This window comes from Dipodomys merriami, unplaced genomic scaffold (assembly GCF_024711535.1).
Source record: "Dipodomys merriami isolate MVZ:Mamm:240054 unplaced genomic scaffold, mDipMer1.0.p SCAF_2, whole genome shotgun sequence".
In the NCBI taxonomy this organism is placed as follows: Eukaryota; Metazoa; Chordata; class Mammalia; order Rodentia; family Heteromyidae; genus Dipodomys; species Dipodomys merriami.
In genome coordinates, this window is record NW_027203381.1 from 70,902,620 (window position 1) to 70,923,613 (window position 20,994).

General features: G+C 46.2%; 1 protein-coding gene across 18 annotated transcripts in view; it reads right to left on the reverse strand.

Moving 5' to 3' along the window:
* Nucleotides 1-20,994, reverse strand: part of Kalrn (kalirin RhoGEF kinase) — a 611,632-nt gene that overhangs the window by 99,223 nt on the left and 491,415 nt on the right. For 14 of the 18 annotated variants that reach the window (XM_070030027.1, XM_070030026.1, XM_070030024.1 and 11 more), the window contains exon 34: nucleotides 19,297-19,543. In XM_070030027.1, the coding sequence (XP_069886128.1) occupies nucleotides 19,297-19,543 (247 nt within the window). Of the gene's footprint in view, nucleotides 1-4,757; nucleotides 4,979-19,296; nucleotides 19,544-20,994 lie in introns of those variants that run through there. The other 4 variants (XM_070030035.1, XM_070030036.1, XM_070030038.1 and 1 more) reach the window with 1 other exon arrangement.

The following is a 20,994-nucleotide window of genomic DNA, read 5'->3' on the forward strand; positions in this document are numbered from 1 at the left end:
TTGTCAAATGAATTAAAACATTATGTGCTACATAAAAACCAGGGACAGTCCAAGATGGAATGATAGGAATGCATTTCATTGATTCATTTCCACCTGACAGGGCACACATCAAAAACAGAGACAAGCCAGGTGAGGTGGTGCATGACTGTGGTAGTAGTTACTTGAAGAGAAGAATGAGGCAGGAAAATGGTTTGCGCCAGGGGCGGGGGGCGGGGTGGGGGTGGGGAATAGGTCAGCCTTGACACTACAGAGACCCTGTTTCTTTAAAATGAAAACAGACCAAAAATTAGACCAGGTAGGTAACATAATCACCCCTAAGAGCAATAAATAATTCCACTATCAAACCTAGAGCTTCTGCTTGGGAATGGTCTCTGCCCTTTTCAGTAGAGTAAGCTGTGCCTTTGTGAAGAGATGCTACATGTTACATGCTACAATGGAATGGAGGATCTGGAAAAGGATTCTGTGACTAATGGTTGAACCTCAGTTTCCTCCTGTAGAAAAGAAGGATAGGATGAAATAATCCCAAGGTTACTTCCAGTCCTAATTCCCAGCAGCACTTTCTGCTTGAGAAGCCCCTTCTGCTCAGGTTTCAGACCCACACCTTTTCTAGTCTCATTTTTATTAGGTGACATGATAACCAGCAGTCAGCACTGTTATCTAGGTAATAGCTGGATAACACTCCTTACTAGTTAGGAGAGGCAGATCTGGGAAGACAGCACAGGATTTGGGTGTACTTCTCCCTAGATTAGTATTATTCTTGGAAAGGAGGCAAAGAAGAGCAGAGAGAGCTATTGGTAAAACAAATACATGCCAAATGGCCAGTTAAAAAGTTTGTTACTACTACTACCACCACCACCATAATCAGGGTACTTGTTAGAAGATTAGGAAATTTAAAACAAACAAAAAAAAACATGCATCTAGGTGGCAAGGATTTTGTCCTTTAGTTATTGAGTTCAAGTATGCAACAGTATCACAAGGTATGTCTTCAAGGTTAGCAGCACCTTTCTGAAGGAACTTACTGTCATGGTTTTACACATTAAATTTACTTTATAAAAGGAGGTGTATTGATTTATAGGCCAAGGATAAAACTTATCAAGCTGCAAGGTTCCTAGTTAGAAAAGGTAAAGAAGAAACCAATTACAGATGAGGAAGATTTTAGGGACTCTTTGCTGCCCTCCTCCCTATCCCCACCCAAGTCTGGTCAGCACTCTTTAAGCTATAGTCAAGCAGGAAACCAAACATCTCTGCTGTGACAGGACCATGATCATGTGATTCCAGCACCTCCCCTGGTAAACTGACTCACCTTAGCTAAGCCACCAGCCCCTTTCATTACTCCTTGAGTTGCTCAGACTAGTGAATTCTCTCCATGTAAATGCAGAGAAACGAGGGCACATCGATAGAGCAATAAACAAGAACAAATAAATCCCGTGCACATAATGGAGAAGAGGGTGGTCAGGAAAGGCTTCCAGAAGGGCCTCCTGACCACATTCCCAAAGTTAATTATAAGTTGACGAAGAAAACTAACAAATCGACTTGAAGGGCTTTAAAATTGGTCAGTAAACATCTAGATTATATGATCTAAGAAATTAAAAATTCCAACAGGACTTATAACTTAGCAACTTCCAAGTGATTTGAAATAGTTTTTGTCACTTTGAAAGAAGCGGTTTTCTTAAACCTTAAGATAACTAGTCTCCAGAACTGCCTCACTTCTTTAGGCTTAAAGGACAGTTTGACTAGCCAAAGCAATCCCCAGGGTCCCCACAGAGTGTGACAGCAATGATTTATCTTCCTCCAGCCTCATGCAGGTTATTGTCGATCACACTTTAGGTTGTTTTCCCACTTTCAAAAGAGGCAGTTGTAAATGTATTTGTGTTGGGTCTTTCTTCTCACCTGCTCTCTATTTCCTTTCTACTCTTGTTTTTCAGGTTTCTCTTCTTCCTTCAACACCCATTTCAAGGTAGACTATCTTTCCAAAAAACCCTTTTACTATTCCCAAACTCAACAGAACCAAAGAAAGAAAGAAAAGAAACCCACCTTTCCAAATCAAAAAATAAGCCTGGCTGAATTATACAGTTTTCCACCAGAAGTGATATTTATAAGCCACAAAGGTACTACCACTGAATCTTTGACACTTAATCTCAGTGATAACCATGATAGCCAATTAGGAATCTCCAGAGAAATTCCAGCATGGATCCCTTAGCTTTGAATGCAAAATAACCATATAGCCAGGCACTGGTGACCTGGAATCCTAGTTTCTCAGGAGGCAGAGATCTGAGAATGGAGGTTCAAAGCCAACAGAGGCAGACAAATCAGACAAATCCAAGACTCTTAACTCCAATTAGCTAGCAAAAGGCTGGAAGTGGAGCTGTGGCTCAGGTGTTAGAGCGCCACCTTTCAGTAAAAAAAAAAGTGGAGGGCAAGGCCCTGAATTCAAGCCTCAGTACTGGCATACGCGCGCGCGCGCACACACACACACACACACACACACACACACACACACACACACACACACACACACACACACACACACACACACACACACACACACACACACACACACACACACACACACACACACACACACACACACACACACACACACACCATTTCTACTTCTTGGTTTCTTTTACTTGTGTGTTTCTTTCTTCAGGTTTTAGGAAGGTGTCCCTTTATATCCTGAAAGGACAAAGACTGGAGGCCAAGTAACCAGAATTCACAACAGCAGGCTCTGATCCATAAGCTTGGAAGGAAACTACTCAGGCAGTATAGAAAGCCAACTTCCCTCAGGAGCAGGTATAGAGACCAAACAACTAGCTGCTTTTATTTAAAGCCCTCTAGTGGGGAGGCTGCCTTTCAATTGCATGTCTGAAAGACCAGAGAAACTGGTTTTACAGAAGGGAGGCAGAGGGCTCCCTGCTGTGAACACCTTCTACTCCAGCCACTTCTAAGACGTTCCTGCAGCCCTCTCTGTAGCGGGCCAACTCTTACACAGATCACAGACCTTATCTTCTCCAGAGAATTGATGCCCTCAGGCTGAAAGGAGAGCCTCATTTCTTTTTCTGCTCGATCTAGACTACAGGGGAGCCCAAGGAGTATCCTCATAGCTCAGATGGCAAGCCCCTGCCACCCTATGTCAACCTTGAGCCCCAGATTTTCACCTCCATGGAGGTGATAGACGCTTTCATTTTCCCTTTAAGCTGCTCTCATTGTCCAGTCTCTTATCTTCATCAGAGGGTCCATGGTCTGCTGCAGTTCCGGATTCAGCAACATCCTCTCTCAGGAGCCTTAGTCCTAGCCACAGAGCCATCATGTTCCTGGTCCCCATCATGTTCCAGGTGACACTGACTCCCCACTGCTCCTCTGATGGGCCTGAGACTGTGGGAGAGCTAGCGCAATCCACAAACCCAGGACTTAGAGACCCTGGGCCCATTACCCTGTAGGGAATGGGGCTGCCACTTGTGTACTGAGGAAGGCTGGCTGCAGGGGCTTTGGGTTAGTGAAGCCCAAACCCCCACATTTTCCGAGGTCCGGAAATGGGCTCGGAAGAAAAAAAAAATCCTGCCTGGGAATCCTTCACTCATGGCACCACAGCCTTCAGAGCAAACCCACCCACTCAGATTCCCTCCGGCCATATCCTGCTTCCTCTCCTCTTCTTTGACACTCCTCCTTCAGTTCTCACAAACAGGCTCTCAGGGTCCCAGCCAACTCCTTTTGAAGTGAGCCTGTGGATACCACATACTTCTAGGATATTCTAATTAATGCAGATACAGAACAATCTAATACTGGGACTATGAACCATAACGACATGGGACAAGATAGGTGAGAGTAATTAGTTTTTGTAACCATAAATCTGCTCAGCAGGGGGACTCTGTCAGGGTTAGGTCATGTATGGGGCTTAGAGAACGGTGAAGGGTCACTTAGAAGAAGTTGCATCAGGGTTCTGCATAGATGCGACAGCGGAGACGAGGTGTGGAAGCAGAGGTCCCATAGGAGAAACTTTGTAAAAAGGGCAAACGTCAAGAAGGAGGCTCTGGTCTCACCTCTAATGACACAGAAACATCCTCTCTTCCCTGGTTCCCCGTGGTAAAGTGATAAAGTGACATGAACAGAAACTACAGGATCCATCACCCTCCGGATCCTTTTCACCCTATGCATTTGCAGGCTACTTTGGGGGAAACTGGTTATTTCCTGCAAGTGTCCTCGACGACATTAAAATGAGCAGAATAATTAAACACAGTCCTGATTGGGTACAGCCAGACTTCTCGGTTAATTAATGAAAACCAAGGACTGAGGCCCAGAGCTGCAAATTCACACTGGCCTGAGGAATGCCTCAGCAGAGAAAGAAAATTGTCACTCGGCAAAAATAGTTCCTAGTGTAGACACAAGTGTCAAACACATTCCTATAGGTAGGAGTCACATCGGAGTCCCGACGGAGATCCATAGGTAAAGGAGCAGTGCAGTGAGCCCCAGACACACTCAGCCCCTCTTCACACCCTGCGCATCTGCACCCTCCCAGCAGGTTGGCACCCTGACATCTGATGTCTCCAGGAAGTAAATGCGACCCCAAACGGCAACTCTGAAAGTTAAAAAAAAAAAATCTCCCCGGGGACAGAGCCATCCCACGCGTTCTGCTTCCTGGGAAAACTGCCACCCAGGCGGCTCGCCATGCGCCCTCTCCCCACCCCACCTCCTCCGGGCCCCAGCTGCCTGCTCCGCGCCCCGCTGCTCCGGAGGGACCAACGCCCACCGCCACTCACCTCTGCAAGGGAAGCAACAGCAGCACTTCGCCAAGAGCCACCCCAAAGAGGGACCTCGGGAGTAAGCCCGATCGCCGCCCTTCATGCTGCTGCTGCTGCTGCTGCTGCGCGTCCCCAGCGCTCCCGCATGGCCCGGCTGCAGCAGCCGGGGGTGAGTTCCAGCGCAGCGGAGAGAAAACTTCAGCGTCGCCCCAGGGCTGCCACAGCGCGCCTGTCCCCTCCGCCACCACGAACGGACTTACTCAGAGTCCCGGCCACTTAGGAGAGGAGGCGGGGGAGGGCCTGGCGGGGGGGGGGGGGGAGAGAAGGAGGCGGGGGGGGGGAGGGCCTCTGGAGGGCGGAGTTCCAAGGTCCAGCTGTTTGCCGGGGACCCAGCCAGCGGCTGTGCGCAGCGCTCGCGCGCGCGCTCGAGGCCTTGCGCAATGCTGCCTGTGGCTGTGGGGACCGGGCAGCCTCTGCGAGTATGGTCACACCGAGCCCCTGCACCAAACTCAGGGCACTCTCTCTCCTCCTTAGAGCGCACTATCATCAGCTTTGGCTTAAAACAGACAACTAGATGGTGGGCGGGGGGGGGGGGTGTCAGAGAGGTAGACAAGGAGCCGAGTTTGAAGGTTCAAAGCTCTACAGTAGTGTCTTTCTCCCTACTAAGTTTGCCCTTTCCTTTCCCCCCATCCCCGCCCCTCACCTCATCTCTATTAAAAATATCGCACCCAACCATTTTCCTTCCTTCGGTTTAAAGCTTAAGGGCTAGTCCTGATAACGGTGCCCCCCCCCCCCGACTTCTTTATCAGCTTCCCGACCAGAGGGATGTGCAAAAAGTACTCTAGGTTTGGTCTCAAATGACCAAAGTTCAACGTTAGGCTGTTGCCACCCACAGACCTTTGACCACAGACCTTTGACTTCCACTTCCTTTCACTGTTTTGAGGGGAATGGGGAGCCGAGAGAAAGAGCCAGATATTGAGATTTTAATGGCATAATCTAATAAAGGAGATGCTTTTCCCCAAAGCTGTACCTATCCCTGGACTTAACAAAAGGAAGTACACGTCTTTGTTTTTAATTTCAGAAAGCTAGGCTAAATACACTTGAGCTATATATAGTGATATCTTTAGATTGTTCTTAAATTCCACAATGGCTAAGTGTCAGTCTTTTATCTATGACAGAGTTTGTCTTCAGAGATGCTGGCTGCCTAAATCCATTTTACACATATTAGGCTTTGTTCCTTCCTACCTGCAAGTTCATTTCATATCTCAGTCCCATTTCCCTCTACAGCAAACTCCAAAGACTCTCTGGATTCTGCAGATATACTAGGCAAGCGATTGCTCAATGTTGGGGATGGCATAAGGCATCAGTGTGACTGCCCTTCTCCCAAGCCCTAATCCCTGCCTTTGTCAGGTTAGACATGCCTTCTGTCACACCCAGACCATGATCTCAGCATTGGGCTTGTCTATCAGGATGGATGTTCTGTATCTCCCATTAGGTGAGCTGTCTTCAGATTTAGGGTACAAGAATTGTCTAGATCACATTTCCTTTCCCCACACCTCCACTGAGTCGAGGGCAGGGGCAGAATAGCAATCCTGCCTCTACTTGGGTCTAGAGAGTCACACTTACTTCTGTGCCAAGTACAGTACAAAACATAGCCCATAGAGGCTGCCAGTTTGATTCCTGGTGAGCATGGAGGACAGGCCCTGTATGTCTCATACACACTCTACTGCCTCTTCCCTCACAGGGATTCTTCCTTCTAACACCACTCCAAGATTCTGTTTCTGAGTCAGAGCTATGGTTTTGAAATATGAATTAAGTTTTCAGTATGAACTCAGGGCTGAGGACTATAAACATTCATTGGACTCAGTAGGAAGAGTTTAGTAAGCACTTGGACACAAGGTCTTTGTTTTCTCCAACTCTGACAACTGGTCCCTTGACCATTCTTCTGCTTATGTCCTTTTTTGTGTTTTGTTCTTTCCTTCCTTCCTTCCTTCCTTCCTTCCTTCCTTCCTTCCTTCCTTCCTTTCTCTCTTCCTCCCTCCCTCTGATCCTCCGTCCTCCCTTGCTTTTTTAGACATCTCATTTTGTTGCCTAAGATGGCCTTGAACCTCCACCAAGTACCCTTTAGCCTCAGCTGGGCTCCAGTTGCATATCACTATGCCCAGCATTTAGTCCCTTATATGTTCTTTGGTTGACAAGTGCATGTTCTTTAATTTTCATCTTTGAGGTGTCGAATTCTGACCAATGATCTACCTGATTGCTGACATCAGGATAGTTTCTAATTTTTCTCTAAGTAACACAGTCCGGTCCTCCATTTGGCTATATATGTAATTCTTTATATATATACATATACATATATATAATTCTTTATATATACATATATATATATATAATTCTTGACAAGTCCTGAAGATTTATTCAACAAGTAGTTAGTATCTGAATATCTACTATATGCAAGTCACAACATTTACCTATATATGTGAATTACTATGGTAAATACAATATAAACTGGGTCAAACATGTTCCCAGAGCAAAGACAAAGAAAAAGAATATGGTGAATTCTAGGAGGCACAGTTGGTTCAGTTTTGTGGGGCAGATAGACAAAAGAATCAGAAACAGACCAGGTTGGGACATAGAGTAGAAGAACTGGGATCACAATTATCAGCGACTGGAAATACTTGAGATTAGAGAAAGGAGGGGCAATGTGCATGCTGCTCTTACATTTAATTTGAATTCCAAGCATACATTTCTTTCAAAACTGTGTAATGTCCACATGGGTAACTCCTCACAGGTAAGGTCTTGCTATGTGGTTCAGGACTCAGTAGTCTTCCTACCTCAGGCTCCTGAGTGCTGGGATTACTGCATCACACATCTGGTTCAACCAACTGCCCTATAAATGTGTTTCTCTACACCTTGCCCACTTGATACCTGCCTGTCTCTTCTGGCTGTCTCACCCCCAATAGTGTTAAGCCCCAGATCATCTTATCCAACACTCTCTGTTTTTCATTACTGCCCACTGATCCCTTTCTGGTCTAAACCAGGCCCAAGGTGGGGAGGGGAATATTGGTAAAGAGAGTGAGAGCACACAGAGGATCCAGTGTTTCCCCAGAATGTTGTACAGGGACAGAGAGGCAGAGCTACTAGCAGAAGGTTAGGTTCCTAGAGACCTGTGCCAAGCGGCCCCTGAGCTCACCTGAGTACAGGAAGAGAAAGCTATTTATCAAAGTGAAAGATAGCTATAGCTAGTGATGCTAAAAACAACCCACTCCAGGCTCTATCTTCCAAAAATGTTTGCCTCTAAGTAGGTCAAAGTGTTCCCAAAGGAGAGCAAGAAGAAGTGCCAGTCTATCACTTTGACTGGGTTTCAATTTCGGTAGGCCTGTGACTGTTGTGTCCATTACTAGGGATGGCATTTGAATTCTGCCTGTCAGTTCCATCTCCCCCTCCCACAGGCAGATGGAGCAGCTGCAGCAGCACGTGGCTTCCTGGGGCCCAATGAAGAGGCTCTAATGCATTAAATGGAAAATGGATTTTAGCTTGATGTAACTCTGGTCAGCTTACTAAAGATTTCCAATAGTAGGAGGAATGTGGAAGACATGGCTTATCCTTATATTTCTGTCTTCAATCATTCCAAATAAATGAGAGTTGCTAAGCCCATGTGCTCTCAGAGAGCAGACTTCCCAGGAAAAAGGATTTTGAAGAACTTCTCCATCAGAAGGAAAGGGCTTTCCATCCTTAGGCTCTTCTGCCAAGGCTTCTGCCAGTTTCCTTGACAAACACACTGAGTCTGGTCCTTCACACAAGCTCTCTGCAGGGTCCTCAGTGCATGGCCCTTTGGCCCTTCCTTCCATAAATATACACTGAGCATCTCTTCTATGTCAGCCACTGTTCTAGATGCAGCCATAATCAAAATGGATAAGAATCCCTGTGCTACGGGAGGAGTTTGGACACAACACATGAACAAAAGCCAGAGGTGGTAAAGACAAGGAAGCAAAGCAGGAAGGAGGACGCAGTGAGATGGGGAGGGTGGGAGTTGGGAGGTCCCTCTCTAATCAGGTGACATCTGAGAGGCATGAAGGAGGTGGGGTACAAGCCATGCAGATATGTAAGATTTGGAGAATCTGGGGTGTTCCAGGCAGAGGGAACAAAAGATTGAACCCTGAGTCTGAATACACATAGCTTGATTGGTGATTAGCTTGGTGGGGCAGGTTGGTCAGGAGAATGGTTAGGATGATGTAGGAAGGAAACAGTTCTCCATATATGTCCAAGTCCAGCACTTGGGACTAAGCCACTCTACACAGCAGAAAGACTTTGCAGATGGGTCTCAGAAGAGGACCTTGAGGTATAGGGAGGCGTCTAGGTGGACGCAGAACCTCCTAAAATCAGAGGACTTTTTCTGCTGTGGTGGGGGGGGGGGGGAGGGAGGGGAGATGTGATTCTGAAGGAGGACCAGACAGATGCACATTGATGGCTCTGAAGAAGGAGGAAGGGAAGACATCCCAAAGAAGCTAGTGGCCTCTAGAAGCTGGAAAAGGCTAGCAACAGCTTCTTCCCTAGCCCTCTGGAAAAGAACACAGCCCTTCCAATGCTTTGAATGTAGACAACGAGACTCATATTGGACTTCTAATCTACAGAACTGCAGAACTTGTATTGTCAGTTAAAGTGACCCAAGTTCATGATAATCTGTTACAATAGCATCAGTAATCTAATGCATAGGGAAGTGGTGCTGTGGCTCAAGTGGTCGAGTGCTCGAGCTGAGCTGAAGAGCGCAGGGACAGTGCCCAGGCCCAGAGTTCAGGCCCCACAACCGACAGAAAAATAAGTAAATAAAAATTTCCATCAAAGTAATCTAATGCATAGGAGATAATGTCAGAATGGGCTTTGGTTCTCTTTGCAGCCACAGAAAGCAGTTTGTCTCTGCTCAAAGGGAGACTGAAGACTTTGAAGTGTTCTGAGCTCAGAAGGGTCTTCAGCTCAACATCCTCGATGCAGTAGGGACCAGTAATGCAATAATCTCTTTGCCCACCTGTGTACAAGAGTAGACACCTATACTTCCTGTGGCCTACAGGGCTGTGTGGAAAGTAAAGTCAGTGAATACAGTATCAGTCAGTTTCTTTTTTATGTGTATAGCTTTTCTTTTTTTTCTTTTTTTTGCTCAGTCATGGGACTTGAACTCTGGGCTTGGGCGCTGTCCCTCAGCTCTTCAGCTCAAGGCAAGCACTCTACCATTTGAGCTACAGTGTCACTTATGGTTTTCTGGTGGTTTATTGGAGATAAGAATTTCAGGGGCTGGGAAGGTGGCTCAGTGGGAGAGTGCTTGCCTTGCATGCAGGAGGCGCTGGGTTCGATTCCTCAGCACCACATAAGCAAAAAGAAAAAAGCCGGAAGTGGTGCTGTGGCTCAAGTGGTAGAGTGTTAGCCTTGAGCTGAAGAGCTGAGGGACAGCGCCTAGGCCCAGAGTTCAGGCCCCATGACTGGACGCCTCCCCCCCCCCAAAAAAAGTTTCATGGACTTCCCTTCCCCAGGCTGGCTTTGAACCTCAATCCTCAGATCTCAGCCTCCTGAGTAGCTAGGATTACAGGCGTGAGTCATGGGTGCCCGGCAGGCTTTTTTTTTTTTTTTTTTTTTAACTCAAGGCTAATGCTCTAACATTTGAGCTACAACTCCATTTCCATTCTTTTATTGGTTAATAAAAGATAAGAGTCTCACAGATTTTCTGGCCTGGTCTGGCTTTGAGTCAAAATCTTCAGAACTGTTTCCTGAGAAGCTAGGTTTATAGGCATAAGTCACTAGTATTAAGCATGGCCACAGCTGCCCTCTTTGAAGGGCTGAGTTAAGCTGCAATGTCAGTCCTACACAGACCTCAGGGAGTTCTTTTTGGTCTGCAGGCAACACAGGGGCAGACAGTGAAAAGAGTTCTGAGCACTCACTCTGTCCTGCTCAGCAACATCCAACTGCCCTGAGAGCTCTTTGTGAGGCCTGCAAAAGCCCCCAGAGGGCCTGAAGCACTGTCACCTCTGACTTTCCCAGAGCAGAGCACATGGGCTCATCCTCAGCACTCAGACCTCTGCTGTGTCTTCTTTTCTCCCAACCCACATTTGTGCATGCCATTTCTTCTGTGTTGCTTTAATGGGAGAGCAGGTTCAGCTTAGTTAGCTCCAAGTAAGGGGAAATTGTGTCATCTCTTTAAGGGACACTCTGTTGGGTGGGATGACCTCTCTCCTTCCATCGTCTCCACCTCTCCTGGTAAGCACAGCCAATGGTAGCCTTTCTACCATGTGTCCAAATCCCCAGGTGGCCACTGCCACTCTGCTTCCATCAGCTGGCTCCTGAGGCTCCAGGGCCAAGGAGTATAGGTGAACTTTTCTCCTTCCCTTCTGAATGCTAAGGGACATCATCACCAGCATGTAGCTGTCACAGACTTACAGTGAGCACCAGCCGGCAGGGGCATATGCTGCTAAGTTTGGCATTGGCTGACATAAGTCCCAGCAGGACGACCATGAAGAAAGCTAAGAGATCTCCCCACGGGGTGCCAGAAAGACCAACTCTCTTCCAGGGTAAATGGGGATCTCCTGTTGCCCAATACTGCTGAGAAGCAGATGACACTGAGGTGTAGCAGAGGAGGAAGGGCTTGACTTGTCTTTGGTCTCTCCAGGCCTTAGAGATCAGACTGATGTTCCACAGGTGACATGCCTCACAGCATACAGCAGCAGAGGTCTAGGGAACTGTCCTTGCCACTCCCTTATTCTTACATAAAAATGTTATATATGTATAATACATGATATATGCTATAGATCATATATAATATACACATATACTATATATAATTTTATTTATATTATATATACATATGCTGCATATATTATACACACACACATATATATGTATATATATATTTACATTTTTTTTGCTGGGTGTTAGGGTGGCTCATGCCCATAATCCTACCTATTCAGGAGGCTGAGATCTGAGAACTGAGGTTGGAGGCCAGCCTGGGCAGCTAAATCTAACAGGCTTATTTCTAACCATCAAAAAGTCAGAAGTGGCTCATGTAGGGCATCAGCCTTAAGCAAAATAATCAAGAAAGGAAACAAGGGTTTAAGTCCCAGTACTGGCACCAAAAACAAACAAAAATTAGAGGGTTTTTTTTTTTTAATTTTGCCATTACTTAGCTATATTAGGGATTTGCATTTTGACACGTCCGCATCTGCATACAGTGTACGTTGATCAACTCACCCACTCTATCATTCTCCTTCCTCCCTCTTGCCTTCTTTCCAAACCAATCTCAACCAGCTTCACTGTTCTATTTTCACAATGTACATGAAGTATTTTGACCACATTCACCCTCCTTCATCCTTTCAGATCTTAAACAAATGAAACAACCCTGTCTCCCTCTTTAAGGAATCGTATATAGAGAGGGCTCCTACCCTAATGACCAGTGACCAGAGAGACCCTTTGGGCCCATTCTAACAAAGCAGAAAAAAAGAAAAAGAAATATGAAAGGCACTTTTCACAATACCTCTCTTTGTTCTAGTTTTGTTGTTGTTGTTGTTGGTTGGAGGGCTTGAACTCTGGGTTTGGGCGCTGTCCCTGCACTCTTCAGCTCAAGGTGAGTGTTCTACTGCTTGAGCCAGAGTGCCACTTCCTAGTTTTTTTTTTAAAATTGAACCCCAGCATTCACAGTCTCAGCACTGTCTTCTAACACATGAAGGGGGGGCATGGTCTAGAAATGGACTTCAGTGAGTTAAATTCACTGGGGAGAGAATAGGTTACTCAGAGGTGCCGGAGGGGAAAGCCAGGGGAAAACTGGAATTTTCAGCTCAAATACATCAGATATGGTCCCAGTCTTCTAGGTAGAAGGCAAAGAGAGAGAGAGAGAGAGGGGAATAAACCATTATTTCTTTGGGAAATCATGGAGCCAGATGGGCCTGCGGTTAGAGTTGCCTGGGAGAAGGATCTCACAGAGACAGGAGGAGAAACTGAGGAAAGGGAGAGGGTCAGGGCAGGAGACAATATTGGTGCCTCTAAGAAAATCTATGATGGAACTGGAATCAGGACCTTGACTTTTCTAACACCCCTGAGGAGGATCATGTTGCAAACAGCCTAGATGCAGCTGATAGGGATATCAGAACTGGGACCAAGGGCCAGGCAGGGAAATTAGCATTAATTCTCTGCCTGTAGTGTGACACATGGGCTGTCACAACTATCTCAAGTGGGGCAAGCATCCACTAACCAAGTTGATCAATTTCTAACTATCTTTGCCCAGGTCATTAGCTAGTTGATGGCAGAGCCAGAATCCAGGCTCTGGTCTTTTACTCCAAGATATTGTTACTCCAACACACCTCATTATTATCTCTTCTTATGGCCTCCTACATGCCATGGCAAAGCCATGCTTTGTTAAGAATTATCCTGTGCACTTTGTACAACTACTTAGAGGTAATTTTAAAAAAATAAAAAAAGACTTATCCTGTACAAACAGCACCATAAGACCACTGTCAAAGGTCAAAATGCACCTTTACTTTCCCCTTGATGCCCTTCAGCATTTTTACTGGCTTCCTTTGCGTAGAAGTGGAAACAGCTCAAGAAGACTGATTTTCCATTCAAGATAAGGATTGCCATTCAGTTGAATTACAGTTCCTATTCAAGCGCATCATTATTAATTTTGTTTCACTTGTTTTTTCCTTCAGTGCTGGGACTGGGGCTTCATTGCACTCCAGGCTTTATGCTCATGCTTTTTTTTTTTTTTTTTTTTTTTTTGCTTAAGGCTGATGCTTTTATCATTTGAACACAGCCCCACTTCTAGCCTTTTGCTGGTTGATTGAAGGTAAGAGTATTTCTGCCTGGACTAGCTTTGAACCACAATCTACAGATCTCAGCCTTATATAAGACTGAGTAGCTAGGATTACAGGTGTGAGTCACTAGCGCTCAGCTGCTTTACTTAATCTTATTCACTAGTATGGTGGCTTTCCAAAAATGCCTTGTCACTATTTTTCATTGTGTACACACTACAAGTTATTAAAGGCACTATAAAATAAAACTTTGTGAACTAGTATAGAAAAGTATTCTTGCTCTCATTCATCGTACTCCTATGTATAATTTGCCTTGATAAGGAGCGGAGCTGCACATTTCAAAGTACCTCTCTCACAGCTGGTCAATTACAGACACAGTCTGTACTGATGAAGAGGATTGTAGAGCAGCCATCTGAAGTTTGCAATAAGGTACTTCATACCTGAGAGGGTTTGCTCTGGGAAGATGCAGGTTCTATTTTTTTTTTTTTTAGTTTCCTAGGGTGTTAGGCATTGCAGAGTACATTAAAAACCTGAGATCAGTTGCTCCTGATGCAGAATTACACTGGAAAAATGTCATGTGTACATATATGTGTGTATGTGTGTGTGAGAGAAAGATCAATAGATTAAGGAGAGAGAGAGTTAGAAAACTGTTGGCAGGTAGAAGTGCCTTTGAATCTCTGGATTTCAGATTAAGGGGAAGAGGAAAAGCAGAGAGCTGGACTTCATGGCATTTTGGAGCTCCCATCCTGTAACAAGTCTGTTGGACAGGCAGGAGCAGCTCCAGAGCTTGGCTGGCTCCCATTAGAGCTGGACCAAGCCCAACCTGCTGTCCAGATCACTGGGCAGAGTCCTCCTGCCCACAGGATCTTATTAGTGGGCCAGGCACGCACAGGACAGAATCTATCTTTGATCACTGCTCTAGAGAGAGGAGCATTTGGGCTAGAGCTGAGAGGCAGAGTGAGAAATGGTATGTACATTGTTATGATGTGTTAGTTCTTCAAGTCCTCACTGGGCTAGACTGGCTAGCACAGGGAGCCTTGCCAGAAGGGGTGCAGAGCACAGGCACAGTAAGCCTTAGGAGTAGGCAGCTCATCAAATCCATGTCCATGCATGCAGGTTATGTGCCTTGAGCAAGTCATGTCAGCTCTCTGACTGCCTCCTTGTCTACAAAATGAGGAAAATGTAGCTTAGCAGTACTAAGGCTTTGAGCTTGAACCCACTCCACAGTAAGGCTCCATCAATGTTGGGTATATTTGGCAGCTGACTATAAACCTAACAGGCTTGCTCAGCGTTCTCAGGACAGTGGTGCTTGTCTCCCGAGCCCATGCATTCTCCCCTATGCTATGCACCTTCCACTGGACGAGCTGCCTCAGGCCAGCTAATTGATCTCAGCAAAAATCCCCAGGAGAGCACAAGGGAGAGGACTACTGATAAACAACCAGGACCACAAAGCCACTGGCCCTGGTCTCCAGGGCATCCTTCCATAGTCACAGCAGAAGCCTTGGTTTGGTTTCACTAAGGGCCAGCTCCTCACACCCAAGCCCAGGAGTAAAGCATGCAGGAAAAGCAAAAGAACCCATATGTGCTATACAGCTTTGTGGAGAATGTATTAGACTTGTTTGTGGAACTTGGGACCTAGGACTGAGTTTTCATTTAAAACGTTCTTTACCATTTGAAAGTATAAAACTCTGGGGTATTAAGTACATTTACTGTGTTGTGCAACCATTCCTACAATCCATCTCTAGAACTTTTTTTTTTTTTTGGGTCCGGTTGTGGGGCCTGAACTCTAGGCCTGGGCGCTGTCCCTCAGCTCTTCAGCTCAAGGCTAGCACTCTACCATTTGAGCCACAGTGACACTTCCGGCTTTTTTCTTTTTCTGCTTACGTGGTGCTGAGGAATCAAACCCAGGGCCTCATGCATGCAAGGCAAGCACTCTACCACTGAACCACCTTCCCAGCCCCTCTAGAACTTTTTTCATCTTGCAAAACTGAAAGTCTCTACACATTGGGCAGTAACTCCCATTATCTGACCAGTCCCTGGAACTCACCAACCTATGCTTTGCCTCAGTATAGTTGGCTCTTCAAGATATCTCATATAAGTTAAATAATATAGTACTTGTCTTTTTTTGTGGCTAGTTTATTTCACTTAACATCATGCGTGGGTGTTATGTTTTCCTTTCTCTATAAGGCTCAGTAATATTCCTCAGTATGTACATTTTTAAGGCTAAGTTTATTCCTCTGTATATGTATGCCACACTATTTATTCCTTCATCAGTCCATGGATATTTGATATACACACATACATACATACATACACACAGAGAAAGAGAGAGATAATTGCTAGATCACATGAAATTCTAGTTTTATACTGTTCTCTATAGCAGTTGCGCCATGTTACATTCCCACCAGTAAGGTACCAGTGTTCCAGTTTCTCCATATCCTAAACAATATATTTCTGTCTGTCTGTCAGTTTTTCCCTCCTGTCTCTGCCCACAAATTGACATATGTCTAGTAACACTGCCATATTTATTCACCCTTTGTCCTTCCATTTTTGTGCTCCCTTGTCCTCCACAAAAGACAAATAAATAAACAAGACAAAAGGAAAAGAGAAAAAAAGCCCTTTTCAATCCAGTTGTTTGTGCTTTTTGAAGTAGTTTTGTGTGTGTGTGTGTGTGTGTGTGTGTGTGTGTGTGTGTGTGTGTGTGTGTGATAGGTATTATCTTCTTGACAGTCTGGGGTTATTGAACCAATAAAGCAGTAGTTCTCAACTCTCATAGGACATCAAACTGATTAAGGAATTTGATGTTAGGCCCTGAATTAATTGGTCTGGCTGTGTTAAGGAAAAAAAAAAAATCTCCTTGAAGTGAATGAACAATGTATCCAGAGCTGAAAATCACAAGTTTGTCTCACAGAAGAGATGGCTGCTGAGGAGAGAGGCTTGTCATGAAAAGGAATGACTAGATTCCAGAGGGCCCAGCCCAGGCCAAGTCCTCAAATGTTCTAGTGGTAGGAAAGTAACAAGAAAGGCAGACACCCCACCCCCCGCCCCCAATTTGGCCGCATTAGCCCTGATCTTTCTCACCAGCCCCATCATGAATCATGCTGACCCCAGGGAAGGCCCAGGAGGGGAAGGCACATGACCCCTAGAGCCACCTTGACTGTTAATACTGCAGAGAGCAGAGTGGGCAGAGCACAAGGAAAGAGGCGTTAGTTCTGGCTCTCACTGCAGCTGCTACTGCCATCTAGTGGAGAGAAGCAGGAAGCCAGGCTTAGAAGAACTGCCAGAAGGGATGTCAGAAGCAGAATGCTTTCTGAGCACTTAACAAGCTGATGGTAAACTATTAGGAAGTCTTTGTGGGTCTCCTGGTGACCCTTTGTTCTTGCCTCCAATAGAACCAGAAACCTATCTTCCTCCTTACTCATAAGTGTCTACTGCGGATCTGACACAAATCCGATCAGGTACAAACAAGCAGCTTAGAGCTAAGACCTGGCTTTGCATGACTTCCTCACTAGGCCTCCAGCCCAAAGCATTGGCATTGCTGACCAAATCCCAGGCAGCTGCTAATCTAGAAACCACCTTTGGAGAATGCTAAGTAGTTCCAGCTCTCAGGTGTGAGAAAAAGTAACCAGTCCAGCCTGTGGAGAGCACAAACCCTAGGCTGGAAGAATTTAGTCTTCAAAATAGAGAAATGCGGCCACATGCAGAAAACTAAAAGTGGACCCCAGCCTATCACCATGCACCAACATCAACTCAAAATGGATTAAAGACTGTAACATTAAACCTGAATCTCTGAAACTACTGCAGGACAGAGTAGGAGAGACACTTGAATAGGCACAGGAAGGAACTTCCTGAACAGAGTCCCAGGGTCACAACAAATTGGAGAGAAACTCGACAAATGGGACTACCTTAAAATAAAAAGCTTCTGCACAGCTAAATCTATCACAACCAAGCTAGAAAGACAACCAACTAATTGGGAAAAAATATTTACCAGCAATATATCAGACAAGGGGTTAACATCCAGTATATACAGGGAACTCAAGAAACTAATCCCTCCCAAACCTAACAAACCAATTACTAAATGGGCAAGGGAACTAAAGAGGGACTTCTCAGATGAAGAAATAAAAATGGCAAAGAAACACATGAGGAAATGTTGATCATCCCTGGTGGTGAAGGAAATGCAAATAAAGACAACCCTGAGATACCACCTTACCCCAGTCAGAATGTCCCACATCCACAAATCAGCCAACGACAAATGCTGGAGGGGATGTGGAGAAAGAGGAACCCTATTACACTGCTGGTGGGAATGTATACTTATACAACCACTTTGGAAAGCAGTCTGAAGGGTCCTTAGAAAGCTAAAGATTGACCTCCCTTACGACCCAGTCATACCACTTCTAGGCATCTACCCTGAACAATAGGAACCAATATACAAGGACACGTGCACCTCCATGTTTATTGCAGCACTGTTCACAATAGCTAGGATATGGAAGCAACCCAGATGCCCCACCACAGATGAATGGATCCAAAAATTGTGGTATCTATACACAATGGAATATTATGAAGCCATTAGAAATGACAAAATAATGGCATTAGCAGGGAAATGGATGGAGCTAGAAGGAATCATGTTGAGCGAGGTAAGCCAAGAGCAAAGAGACAAATGGTACATGGTCTCCCTGATAAGTGGATGCTAAATCCAAAATGTTAGGTGATACGAAAAAACTAACAGGACTTAAGAAACAAAAAACTCCCACTCATCTGGTCGAACCACTACTAAATATCCCCAATACTGCTGATCACATGTATGGTGTATATGTGTACACCGTTATATGTTACAGACTGTGATAGACAATTTGCTCCAGGAGAGTTAGAATGAACTTGTGACTTTAAATGAGCATCATTATTCCACAATACCTGTGAAATTTGGGAAATTATGTAATCACTTAATCACAATTAAAAAAAAGAACCTCGGGAAGGTAGGGAGGGAAGGGATGGTAGGGGGAAAACAATGCAGGGGGTAACAATGCTCAATAGGAAGTGTACTCATTACCTTGCTCATGTAACTGTAACCCTCTGTATAGTATCTTTACAATAAAAAACTTAAAAAAAATAGAGAAATGAGTGGAGGCTCTTCAATCCTGGCAGGGCAGAAGGGAGGGTCGCGCTAGCCACCCCCCTCCCCGCCCCCATGCTGCTGGTGGTTCCTGGGTTTGCTCCACACTCCTGTCAGGTGAGTTCTTGGGGGTGGGGGTGGGTGGCAGAGAGCCCGTAGGTGCTGTGAGTTCAGAGTGAGCAGTGGGGAAGGGAGGATCGAAGGAATCGAGGTCATTCTTGGCCAGAGGTAGAAAAGACCTTTTTCCTGTCGGTAGAATGAAATGTTGGGAAAGCTGGGAAAAATATCTTAGAGATCACCTAGTTTGACTTAAAAAAAATCGTGCTAGGGTCTTGAACTCAGGGCTTCATGCTTGCTAGGCAGGTGCTTTATCACTTGAGCCACACTCCCAGTCCTTTCATACTTAATTTTTCAGATAGGGTCATCTGCTTTTTTTTTGCCTTGTCCTACAATCCTTCAGACTTCTGCAACCTGATCAGCTGGGATTACAGGCAAACACCACTATGCCTGGCGCTAACCTTCATATTTAAGATGAGATGGACTCAGAAAGGTCCAACAACATCCCAAGCCACATAGTGACTGGTAACCCTTTCTCTTCACTCCGGAGACATCCATGTGGTGAAAAGGCAGCCTCGCTGCCCTCCCCCTCCAGCCTCCCTACCTTTCACCAAGGGGAAGAAGCAGTCCATCTCCACGCTGCTGCGGGAATGCGAGATGCACAGGGCACTGCTGGGGACCAGGCCCTCTTGAGGGGGGCTGCGCTCCGTGGTGCGGACCAGACACCAGCCAGGCCGCTCGCTCGGCCGCTCCAGCAGCTCCACCGTCTGGCCCACCTGGATGCTCAGCTCGCTGCTGTGGGCCGCGCTGAAGTCCTGGAGGACCACGGTCAGCTCACATCCACCGGAGAGCTTGGGTGGGGAAGGAGGAGGGGAAATGGGGGGGGGGGAATGGGAGCCAAAGGATGTGAGAGAGCAGGGGGGCGGGGAGAGGAGGGGAAGGAGAAAGAATAAAAGGCAAAGATGGGATTTCAGGGGAGGGAAGGTAGAAGATGGAAAGAAAGAGGAGAGAAGGAGAGAGAGAGAGAGAGAGAGAGAGAGAGAGAGAGAGAGAGAGAGAGAGAGAGAGAGAGAGAGAGAGAGAGAGAGAGAGTTGGGCATGGAAAGAAAAAAGAAAAAGAAATCATTAGCACAGTGCCAGTCCGTTTCTCACAGCGTCCAGCCAGCCTGGAGCCTGCCCAGAGCTAGGGCTTTCATTCCAATTTCTTCTTGCCTCTTTAGAGTTCTTTCCATACTCCAGCCAGGCTTGCAGCCAGCGGTGCTTCAAGCCCTTCCCCTAGCATCCCTTCCCTCCCACCAAAGGCTCTACCCCACCCCCACCCACCCCTGCCCCACCCCGGCCTCACCCCTGCCTCATAGCCTCGACCCAGACTCCAACTGCCTAGACTGATTTTTAACTCATTCACTTGACCTAGCTGATGTTTGCAATAAAGCAAGAGACAACCTCCCTCCCTCCTAACCCCTGAAGCGAGCCCCATCCCCAACCCTCACTCCAGCCACTAGCCAACAAGCAGAGGCTGCATGTACTTCCCAAAAGGATGGGGCTTCAACTCCAAGATGGAAGAAAAACCCTAACTGTGGGAGGAAGACAGGCTCAGGAAGAATGGGAAGGGAAGAGTGGGCAGCCAGGCTTAGGAGCCTGGAGTTTCCTGATGCACAGGCACTGAACCTCTGAGCTTCATCCCAAAGGGCAGTTCAGAAGGAAAACGTGTGCCACCTCCAGGAACTGCACTTTAGTCTCTGCTGCTCTGATTTAGGACTTGGGGCCCCAGCTTTTTGCACAGCAGCTCATCCTAACCAGCAGAAGCTAGCTCACATGTATCCTGGGATGGGAAGCTTCTGTTTTGGCTGCAGGACAGGGGGCACCATAGTGCATAGGACAGTCCTATGGGGTCCCAAACTACCTTCAGGACAGTGGGACATTTACTCTACAGGGACCTGAATGAAGGTCAGAGTGGATCGGAAATGGACTATACAGATTGATGCTGTCAATCTCTGTGAGCCCTAGAGCAGGGCTGCCCAGCAGAGTCTGTGCCAGCTCATCCCAGGGCCAGGCATGGTGCTGCTGCCTGGAATATCAGAAAAGAAAATTTATGAGACTGAGGAGGGGTGGGGGTGGGGAGAAAGGAGGCAGGGAGCATGTTTGTTAGTTTTGTCCATTTCGCTTCCCTGGCCTCATTTGATAGTGAAGATTATTATTACTGTTATTTTGCTGGCTGCAGGGCCTTGTACCCTTGATTTATATGCTTGCTCATGGCTGGTGCTCCACCACTTGAGCCACACCTCCAGCCTGACTTTTTTTT